General features: G+C 48.2%; 1 protein-coding gene across 1 annotated transcript; it reads right to left on the reverse strand.

The window, feature by feature from the left end:
* Positions 1-7840: 7840 nt before the first annotated feature.
* LOC147965233 (uncharacterized) lies at positions 7841-10485 on the reverse strand. The gene is made up of 2 exons (XM_087530361.1): positions 9475-10485; positions 7841-7864 (listed from the first exon to the last, which is right to left on the reverse strand). Exons 1-2 carry the CDS (start codon positions 10483-10485, stop codon positions 7841-7843), a joined length of 1035 nt encoding a protein of 344 aa, XP_087386487.1.
* Between the last annotated feature and the right edge of the window lie 1204 nt (positions 10486-11689).

An 11689-nucleotide genomic window follows, 5' to 3' on the forward strand; every position in this document is an offset into this window, starting at 1 on the left:
TTATGATGATTTGCATAGGCCAGCAGTATGCGTATGGCTTCAAGCCTAGCCACAGGAGCAAATGTTTCATCGAAGTCAATGCCTTCCACTTGAGTATATCCTTGAGCAACGAGACGAGCTTTGTTTCTGACAACTTGACCATGCTCATCTTGCTTGTTGCGGTATATCCATTTGGTGCCTATTATATTGTGCTTCCGTGGATCAGGACGCTTAACCAGTTCCCATACATTATTCAGCTCAAACTGTTGAAGCTCTTCTTGCATAGCTTGAATCCATTCAGGTTCCATGAAGGCTTCTTCAACTTTCTTGGGTTCTGATATTGAGACGAATGCGAAGTGCCCACAGAAATTTGCTAGCTGAGTTGCCCTTGAACGAGTGAGTGGATCAGGTGCATTGATTCTATCAATTATTCTTTCAATCTGCACTTCATTGGCAACGTGAGGATGTACAGGGCGAAGACTTTGCTCTGGCTGTCCATTGTCATTGTTGGAAGGAATGTCTTCAGGCTGAGCATTGTCTTCATGTTGATCAGGTGCTGAAATGATAAGTTCTTCTTCAGGATTAGCTTCAGAAGGTATAATTTCTCCAGTTCCCATTAGCTTGATTGATTCACTGGATGGAACTTCATCTAGCACACTTGGCAGCTACTCTCTTTGTGATCCGTTGGTCTCATCGAACCGCACATCCACTGTTTCAACTACTTTGTAATGAAAGAGATTGAAGACTCTGTAGGAGTGCGAATCCTTTCCATATCCAAGCATAAAACCCTCATGTGCTTTTGGTGCAAATTTTGAGGTGTGATGTGGGTCCTTGATCCAGCACCTTGCGCCAAATACTCTGAAGTAACTGACATTTGGCTTTTTGCCAGTAAGGAGCTCATAAGATGTCTTGTTCAGTAGCTTGTGAAGATAAACACGATTGATTGTATGGCATGCAGTATCAATGGCTTCGGGCCAGAATTTTCTTGGGGTCTTGTATTCATCTAGCATCGTTCTGGCCATCTCAATTAGTGTTCTGTTCTTGAGTTCGACGACGCCATTCTGCTATGGGGTGTACGGGGCTGAGAATTCATGTGTGATGCCCAAGGTATCAAGATATGTATCAAGGCCAGTGTTCTTGAATTCAGTGCCATTGTCACTTCTGATGTGCTTTATCTTGCCGCCAAAATTGTTCATATCTCGATTGGCGAAGCGTCTGAAGACATCCTGCACTTCAGTCTTGTAAAGGATTATGTGCACCCAAGTATATCTAGAATAATCATCAACAATAACGAAGCCATAGAGGCAAGCAGTAGTAGTTAGAGTTGAGTAATGAGTGGGACCGAAAAGATCCATGTGAATCAGTTCGAAGGGTTGAGTACTAGTCATGATTGTCTTCGAGGGATGTTTGGCCCTCGTCATCTTCCCTGCTTCACAGGCACCGCATAAATGGTCTTTCTTGAACTTGACGCCCTCGATGCCTATGACATGCTTCTTCTTCGCAAGGGTGTGGAGGTTCCTCATGCCAGCATGTCCAAGCCTCCGATGCCATAGCCAGCATTCTGAAGCCTTTGCTAGAAGACATACTGCAAGCTGTGGCCCTGCTAAGAAATCTACCACATACAAATCATCTTTTCAATACCCTTCAAACACTAGAGACTTGTCAGATTCCATTAGTACAAGGCAACAATATTTTCCAAACATTACGATCATGTTCAAATCGCAAAGCATTGAGATAGACATTAAGTTGAAGCCAAGGGATTCAACAAGCATGACTTTATCCATGTGTTGATCCCTTGAGATTGCAACTCTACCTAGACCCAATACCTTACTTTTACCAGTGCCAGCAAATGTGATGTGGCTCTTGTCGGATGGACGTAAAGTTGAGTCCATAAGAAGACTTCTTTTGCCAGTCATGTGATTTGTACACCCACTGTCAATAATCCATTCTGAAGACGATGGTGTCGTACCCTACAGTGCAGTTAGGGGGATAGGCTTCACCAAGAGCATTGTGAAGCAAAAACATTTGACGAACCAGTGGGTTATGAAAGCTTAGATCCAGGTTAGGACTAATAGGGAGAGTACCAAGCGATTCAGGTACGAAGTACATAGTAAGACCATTTGGGCATTTGATCTTGCGCCCTACAAGATGTTTAAGGTCCCCAGCAATAGCGTCAGACGATTTTGGTTTTCTGCTGGAGACCTTTCCTTGCAAAAGATAGTTAAGCCTTCTTAACCACCCACATCTTCAAGGGTGGTTTAGAAGCAATAAGTCTAAGTGCAGCATCTGAGAATTTTGGCTTTGAAGCCTTTGCAAACAGTCTTGCAGGCGGACAATAGTACTCATAAGAATAGCAGAATAGTTTTTGGTCTTATGAACATGGCGGTTTGATGAACCGCTCTCATATTCATATGCCTGAGTATGATTTTCCTGCAAAACATTTGCGTTAGTGTGACTCAGGTGAGTCCTCTGTCTGTATGAAGCCTTTGGACCGTATGAAGCCTTTGGTCTGAGGTTTGTCTTCTTCACGTGAGGTGTCATGATGACATTCATAGGAAGACTCTCCAGACACCTTTTCGGAACCCAGATCTTCTTCATAGGCGATCCATTCCTGCAGTTAGTACCAATGTACCTGGCAAACACTTCACCATTCTGATTCTTAAACAGTATATAGTTTGCATCAAAGGATTCATCAATGATAATGGGGTGAGCACAAGTGAAGCCAGATAGATTGGATGGATCTGCTGAAGGTTCCTTTGCAGCAACCCACATGGTTTTGGGGTACTGCTCAGGTTTCCAATAAGAGCCATCTGCATTCATTTTCCTTACGAACCCTACACCCTCTTTCCTAGGGTTTTGGTTCAGAATCTGCTTTTTCAGGACATCATATAGCGTCTGATGTCCTTTAAGACTTTTGTACATCCCTGTTTCAAGCAATGTCTTCAACCTAGCATTCTCATCAGCAATAGCGGTGGTATCCTCAGCAGAGGGGTTAGTTACCGCATCAACAGTTGAAGATATTGCAACAGCAGTAGCAGTAGAACATTTAGCAACAGAAGTAGCATTATCACGCTCGATGCATTTAAGACATGGTGATTCAAATCCTTCCTGAGCGGGACTGATCTGTTTGGCGCGAAGTGACTCGTTTTCCGTTTGAAGATCTTCATGAACCGCTCTCAATTTTTCAAGATCTTGCTTCCTTTGAAGATAATCATAGGAAAGCTTTTCATGAGTTGTTGAGAGAGTTTCATGACGACTTTCAAGTTCCTGGTACTTAACGTGAAGATTTTTTATGTCTTCAATTAAGGATCAGATCGAGTCATTTCAGCACAACAGATCATCGCTTCTGTCTAACAGTTTTTGAATATGTTCCATAACTTTCTGTTGTTCAGTTGCAATTTTAGCAAGTGTTTTGTAGCTAGATTTTGAACCACAATCAGAGTCATCGTCACTAGATGTTTGATAGTGAGTAGTGCGTGTGTTTACCTTGGCACCGCGAGCCATGAAGCAGTAGGTAGAAGCGGAGTAGTCCTTGTCATTTGCATCGGTGTCGGTGATTAAGTCATTGTCTTCAGTGTTGAAGATGGACTTGGCAATGTATGTTGTAGCCAGACTTGCGACGCCTGAGTTGGATTCCTCCTCAGACTCCACCTCCGCCTCCTCAGAAGCAGACTCCTCCTTTGAATCCATTTCCTTGCCAACAAACGCACGTGCCTTGCCAGATGAGCTCTTCTTGTGTGATGAAGACTTTGAGAAAGACTTGGAAGAATACTTTGAGTATTTCTTCTTCTTCTTCTTGTCGTCAGAGTCATATTCCTTGCTCTTCTTCTTCTTTTTGTTCTCATTGTCCCACTGTGGACACTCAGAGATGAAGTGGCCAAGTTTCTTGCACTTGTGACATGTTTTCTTCTTGTAGTCATGAGCAGGAGCTTCATCATTCCTTGAACTTGATCGGGAAGACTTTCTGAAGCCTTTCTTCTTGGTGAATTTTTGGAACTTCTTGACAAGCATAGCAAGTTCCCTTCCAATGTCTTCAGGGTCATCAGAACTGCTGTCAGATTCTTCTTCAGATGAGGAGACAGCTTTTGCCTTCAAGGCACGAGTTCGCCCATAGTTTGGACCGTAGATCTCTCTTTTCTCCGAAAGCTGAAACTCATGTGTGTTGAGCCTCTCAAGTATGTCAGACGGATCGAGTGTCTTGAAATCAGGACGTTTTTGAATCATCAGGGCCAGGATGTCAAACGAACTATCAAGTGATCTTAGCAGCGTCTTGACGATTTCGTGTTTGGTAATCTCAGTGGCGCCGAGGGCTTGAAGCTCATTTGTGATGTCAGTGAGTCGGTCAAATGTGTGCTGGACATTCTCATTGTCATTTCGCTTGAAGCGGTTGAAGAGGTTACGAAGAACACTGATTCTCTGATCTCTCTGGGTTGAGATGCCTTCATTGACCTTGGAGAGCCAGTCCCAGACCAGCTTGGATGTCTTCAAAGCACTCACACGGCCATACTGTCCTTTGGTCAGATGACCACAGATGATATTCTTGGCAGTAGAGTCCAGTTGAACGAATTTCTTGACATCAGCAGCAGTGACACCTTCTCTAGCCTTGGGAACGCCGTTCTCGACGACATACCATAGGTCGACGTCAATGGCTTCAAGATGCATACGCATCTTATTCTTCCAGTAGGGATATTCAGTTCCATCGAAGACAGGGCACGCAGCGGAGACTTTAATTATCCCTGCAGTCGACATAGCTAAAACTCCAGGTGGTTAAACTGAATCACACAGAACAAGGGAGCACCTTGCTCTGATACCAATTGAAAGTGTGTTATATCGACTAGAGGGGGGGTGAATAGGCGATTTTTATGAAAGTCTTCAAAATGTGGAAGTTATGAAGACAAACAGTAGAGATATGCCTATTACTATGCAGCGGAAGTTAGACTACACTCGGCAAGCCATGGTCAAGTATCAACAGAGTGAAAGCACAGTGACAAATAGCTGTAGTGTAATAAGGATCAGGTAGGAAGATATTATGAAGCCAAACAGATCATACACTCACGTTGTGAAGACAAAAGATAGAACAGACATGCAATGACTTCACAATGAGTAATCAGTAAGTAAAAGGAAGTGAAGATGAAACCAGTGACTCGTTGAAGACAATGTTGTGTTGGACCAGTTCCAGTTGCTGTGACAACTGTACGTCTGGTTGGAGCGGCTAGGTATTTAAACCTTAGGACACACAGTCCCGGACACCCAGTCCTGAACACGCAGCTCAGGACACCCAGTCCTCACCGTATTCTCCTTGAGCTAAGGTCACATAGACCTCACCCAATCACTCTGGTAAGTCTTCAAGGTAGACTCCCAAACCTTCACAAACTTCGTTCACTGGCAATCCACAATGTCTCTTGGAAGCTCAGAACGCGACGCCTAACTGGCTGGAGGATGCACAGTCCTCAAGTGTAAAAAGTCTTCAGATCACACAGACAAGAAGACTTAAGTGATGCCCAATTCTCTCTGCCTTTGGTGGTTAGGGCTTTTATCCTCACAAGGAATTCTCTCTCAAAGGCTTCAAGGTGGGTTGCTCTCAAACGACAAAAGCCGTACTTTCTATCTGAGCAGCCAGCCGTTTATGGTTGTAGGGGGTGGGCTATTTATAACCACTTGGCAACCCGACCTGATTTGTCCGAAATGACCCTGGGTCACTAAGGAACTGACACGTGTTCCAACGGTCAGATTTCAAACTCACGCGGCAACTTTACTTGGGCAACAAGCAAAGCTGACTTGTCCGACTCTGGACAAGATTCGCTTTCATAGTCTTCACTCGAAGACATAGGTTTTTGATTTAGGCATCACTTCAGTCATTCTGACTGGTTCTCCTGGACCCCACTTAACAGTACGGTGGTTCCTATGACTCAACACAAAAGAAAAAGAACTACGAAAGATCTAAGTTTCGAGCTCCATAGGCTTCATATCGTGTCTTCTCTTGTCATAGTCTTCAATGTGAATATCTTCATATACCACCTTTGACTTCAATGTCTTCATACATTTTTAGGGGTCATCTCTGGTAGTAAAACCGAATCAATGAGGGACTTCTACCTGTGTTATCCTGCAATTCTCACAAACACATTAGTCCCTCAACTAGGTTTGTCGTCAATACTCCAAAACCAACTAGGGGTGGCACTAGATGCACTTACACATGTACAATTCCTTCAGCCCTGCATCATTAGTGATACTAGCAATGTCCTCAGATGAGGAATTAGTGATAGCAGAGGCATGTGAAGAATTTGAAACATTAGTAGCATTTGAACATTCAGGTGAAGAATTAGCAGATTCACGTTCAATGCACTCCAAGCATGGAGGAACAAATTCTTCCTAAGAAGCGCTGATTTGTTGAGCAAGTAATGAATTGCGCTCCTTCTGAAGATCTTCATAACTCACTCTTGGCTTTTCAAGGTCTTGCTTTCTTTGAAGAAATTCATAAGAAAGCTTCACATGATCAGATAAGAGACTGTTATGATGACCTTGAAGGGTGTCAAACTTAGACTGAAGTCTTTGAAGACTCTCAGCTAAAGCTTTTGACTGATCCATTTCTTCACCCAACATATCATCACTCTTATTTAGCATATATTGAACTTTTTCCAAAGCTATTTGTTGTTTAGTGGTAAGGGAAGCAAGTTTGACATAGCTGGGTCCAAATTCATCACCAGATTCATCATCACTAGACTCGGATAGGTAGTATTCAATTACATCAGCATCTTTTGCCATAAGGCATGATGAAGAAGATGATGATGCTAGTTCGTATGTCATCGCTTTGAGAGATTTCTTGAAGTCCTCAAACCAAGGATCATGACGGGTTCGATGACCTTCATAGACCTCAGAGAGACGGTCCCAGATAAGCTTCGAATGATCGAGATGCATGATATTCCTGAACTAATTTTGAGACAGACAGGAACAGATGACATCCTTCTCCATGAGGTTGAGAAGGGTGTACTTGCAAATGTCATCTGCTTCCGCCATCTTGCCTAAATCGGTCAGACCAATCTCAGTGACGGTCCACAGCTCGCTGTTCATCGCCATGAGGCCTTCTTCATCATGTCCTTCCACTTGGGATACTCATGACCGTCAAAGATGGGGCATGTCACTTTCTTCATACCTACGGTTGGCATAACTAAACTCCATGCGGTTAGACCAAAATCACACAGAACAAGGGAGTACCTTGCTCTGATACCAATTGAAAGTGCGTTATATCGACTAGAGGGGGGGTGAATAGGCGATTTTTATGAATTCTTCACTGAGGAATTTCCAGGTGAGGAAGTTCCTTAGAGAAGAACTGCTAGTAGCGGAATAAGTACTCAAAAGTAAACATAACAGAACACAAGCATAGTCATCATGCTGAAATGAAGACAGGCACAGAGTACAGGAAGCGTAAGCATAGGATAACACAGGATGAAGACAAATTGACTGAAGAAATTGAACTGAGGAAATTGAGAAAGTCTTCAGTCAAAGTCTTCAAACACATATATGAACAATCACACAACACAGTTATGAGGAAATGAAAGAGTTGAAGAAATAGAACCAGTTGGCTTGGTGAAGACAATGATTTGGTAGACCAGTTCCAACTGCTGTCTCGATTGTACATCTGGTTGGAGCGGCTGAGTATTTAAACTCAAGGACACACAGTCCCGGACACCCAGTCCTGAACACGCAGCTCAGGACACCAAGTCCTCACCATATTCTCCTTGATCTAAGGTCACACAGACCTCGCCCAATCACTCGTGGTAAGTCTTCAGGTGACTTCCGAACGTTCACAAACTTGGTCACTCGGCGATCCACAATTCCTCTTGGATGCTCTAGACTATGACGCCTAACCATCTGGAAGAAGCACAGACTTCAAAGGTAAAAAGCATCGGATCCACACAGGATGAATCTCCCAAGTGATGCTCAATCACTTGGGGTGTGTAGGTGTTTAGGTTTGGGTTTTTCCTTAGTTGATGATTTTCTCTCAAAGTCCTCGGAGGATGGGTTGCTCTCAAATGACAAGTGTCAGTTTCTCTCGGAGCAGCCAACCAGCTAGTGGTTGTAGGGGGCGGCTATTTATAGCCTAGGGAGCAGCCCGACATGATAAGACATAAATGCCCTTTAATGATATGACTGTTAGGTGGGTAGATATTTTGGGACAGCTGGCGCATAGCACAGCAATGGTCGGAATTTTGAGTAGCAAAATCCTCAGGGCTATCATGTTCCTCACTGTGTAGGCAATCCGCACTGGCAAATTCCTAACTCCTCAGTCAGAACAAATTCCTCAGAGACCAGAAGAACTTCGTCTCTGTCACTGAAGAATATGACTGGACTGTATGAGATTTCCAATGGCTTCACTCGAAGGGATTGGTAGGTGTAGGATTTTGAGTTGAGCATCACATGGAAATTTTCCTTAGTATTTCCTCAACCCCCTTTAACAGTACGGTGTTTCCTATGACTCAAGAAAGAGAAAATGAAACTACGAAAACAAAAGTCTTCACGCTTCATGTTCCTCGAATGAATACCAAGTCTTCAAGGTCACACCAATTTCTTCACTTTCAAAGTCTTCAGAAAGTCTTCAGAAATCCAAAGTCTTCAGTCGAAGAACTTCATTTTTAGGGGTCGACTTTCTATGTAAATATCAAACTCATCATAGACTTATAGACCTGTGTACACTCACAAACGCATTAGTCCCTTAACCTATAAGTCTTCAATACACCAAAATCACTAAGGGGCACTAGATGCACTTACAGTGATGAACTCCTGAGCGTCGAGCGCTCCTTGCCTGGTGTCCTCCTGAGGGAGACGTGCCGCGAAACATGCCTCCAAGTGGTGCCCGAGCACCTCCCTCGTGACATTGGCAAGGTCTGAGGCCCTCCAAAAGAGAGCCCCTGAGCCATGCCCGAGGAGGGCGCCGGGCATGCCTTCCTATGCGACAGAGGGAGACGCCCTAGGCGGGGGCACTGATCCTGACAAGGCCCCACTTGCGGAGCTGCCCTCCTGAGGTCCGGCACGAAGTTGCTGCTTCTTCTTCTTGGGGACGACCTCAGGAGGATACCGAGATGCATTGTTGCCGGGGTCTTCGATTGGCGGTGCTTGGAAGGCGCGCTCGAGGGAGCACACCGCATCTCTTTCTTCGTAGGGGACTGTGATGATCCCGCCACTTCCTAGCATCTTGAGGACGTTGTAACCGTGGTGCATCACGGCCATGGACTTGGCCAGGGCCGGATACCCGAGGATGGCATTGTATGGCAGACGGATGTGGGCGACATCGAAATCGATGAGCTCAGTGCGGTTGTTGTTGCGCTGTTCGAAGGTGACTGGGAGGCAGACCTGCCCGATCGGGGTGGTGGAGCCATCGGTCACTCCTGAGAGAGGCTTGGTGCGCTAAAGTTGATCATATGGCACTTGAAGGTTGTCGAACGTGTCGACGGACAGGACGTTGAGCCCTGCGTCGCCGTCGATGAGAGTCTTGGTAACTTGCACGTTGCTAATGACTGGTGAATAGAGCATCGGGAGGATGCCGGTGGTAGCCGCGCACTTGTGCTGATCTGCCGAGCTGAATGTGATGGCGCACTGGGACCACCTGAGCGGGCGCATGGCCTCGAGCTTGGGAAGGACTGCATTCACTTCACGAGCAAACTGCTTGAAGATACGCTGTGAGGCTGGGGCTTGAGCTCCGCCCAAGATACAGGCGATAGCACGCGGCTCCTGGAAGCCCCCAGCCCCCTCGTCTTGGTGGTGGTCATTGTTCCTTCTTGGTGGTGGCAGTGGAGGAAGCCCAACATTGCCCTGAGGACGATCCACATGAGGCTGATCCCTCCAGGCACCTTCGCGAGGCTGGTACTGCCAGTTGTCCTCACAAGGCCGGTCGCGCCACTCCTGGCGCGGGCCACGGTCATCCCAGCGTCCGCCACCATGTCCTCCTCCTCGGCTGTAGCTCCGGTTGTTGCGCTCCGGGCGTCGACCGAAGCGTCCTTCTTGAATGGATGTGAGCTCTTGACAGTCGCTAGTGTTGTGGTTGTGCAGGTTATGGAAGGCACAGAACGGTCGACTGCTCCTGGATGACTCGGGCAGGTCCCTGGCACGCTTTGTGTCTGGCTCCGCCGCGAGCACGGCTGCTCCCTTGCACTTCACGTCTTTGGCCTTGGCTTTCTTCTCCTCCGGGTTCGCAGCCGGGAGCTCGAGGAGGGAGAGGCGCCCCTCCTCAGCTCTTGCGTGCTTGGTCGTCAGGTTGAACAGCTCCAGGGACGTGCACAGCTCCTCGTGGATGGCGAGCTCCTCCTTCATCTTGACGTCGCGGACGCCATAGAAGAACGTGGAGATGATGGCCTCGTCCGTCACCTTGGGGATCTTGAGGCGAACGTTGTTGAAGCGCTGGATGTACTTCTGGAGGGTCTCTCCTAGTTGTTGCTTGACGCGGCGTAGGTCACCCGCAGCCGGTGGGCGGTCGTGAGTGCCCTGGAAGTTGGCGACGAAGCGGTCGCGCATCTCGTTCCAGGAGGAGATCGAGCCTGGAGGCAGATTCAAGAGCTAGGAGCGGGCACCATCCTTGAGAGCCATGGGGAACCAATTCGCCATGACTTTCTCGTCGCTGTTGGCCGCCTCGATGCTCAGCTCGTAGCGAGGTGGCAGATCCGTCTTGAACTTGCCCGGCCAAGCGACGCTACGCAGCTCAGGAGTGAAGGCGCAGCAGCCTGCCATGGTCACCGGGACTCTGCGCTGGTGGAGAACTTGTCCTTGATGCGGTTTGTGCACCGCCGCCGCAGGCAGCACACGGTCTTGCCATGGTGGCACAGGGAGCGCGGGGGCGTTTTCTCGTGGCCAAGGGACTTCTTGGTAGCTTCTTTCTTCTTGCGCAGGCGCCGAACGCGGCAGGTCGCGCCGTGGGGCCGTGCGCCTGGGAGCCAAGACTCTGTCTTGGGGCAGAGGTGGTGGAGGCGCTCCATGGGCCACACCGCCCGCGGCTGGCGGATGGCGAGGCGGCGAGAGGGACGGCGCAGGGGAGCCCCTTGCGGCGCTGACAAGCTCGGTGATGCGGTCGAGCCAGTCCTCGTAGAGGTCGTCGATTGGGCGGTAGCGCAGGAGCTCGCGCGCCATGCACAGAGCAGCTTGTGCGTCCATGGGGGCGCGACGAGCGTGGGATGACGAACCGGCCGGGGTCAGCGATGGAGTGGCGGTGCGGCCGTCCCGCCGCACCGAGGGGTGCAACGAGGATGCTTGCTGCTTGTTCCCCGCTGGGCCGGTGACGGCGTGGGCAGCAGGCGACGGGGAACGATGGGGTGGCCCGCCGACGGGAGACGTCTGAGCGATGCGGGCGGCAAGGGCATCCCGGCGCTCAACGCGAGCGCGGCGAGGGCATCCCGGCGCTCAACGCGAGCGCGGCGAGCGTCCGCCATCGGGATGATGAAACAACGAGACGCTGGGCGATGGAAGGGAAGCTTCGACGCACCCTTACCTACCGCGCCAAATGTCGGATCACGGGTTCCGACAAAACCCTCAAGGTTCGAACACTGGGGTGCGCACGAAGATCCCCCTACCAATCCACATCCTAACTTCGCTAAGATCTCACGGGCTAACTCGATGAACTCGCAACACAAGGACACAAGATTAATACTGGTTCGGGCCACCGTTGTGGTGTAATACCCTACTCCAGTGTGGTGGTGGTGGATTGCCTCTTGGGCTGAGGATGAAC

The sequence above is a fragment of the Triticum urartu genome, chromosome 6A, assembly GCF_056163025.1.
Source record: "Triticum urartu cultivar PI428250 chromosome 6A, HENAU_Tu73, whole genome shotgun sequence".
In the NCBI taxonomy this organism is placed as follows: domain Eukaryota; kingdom Viridiplantae; phylum Streptophyta; class Magnoliopsida; order Poales; family Poaceae; genus Triticum; species Triticum urartu.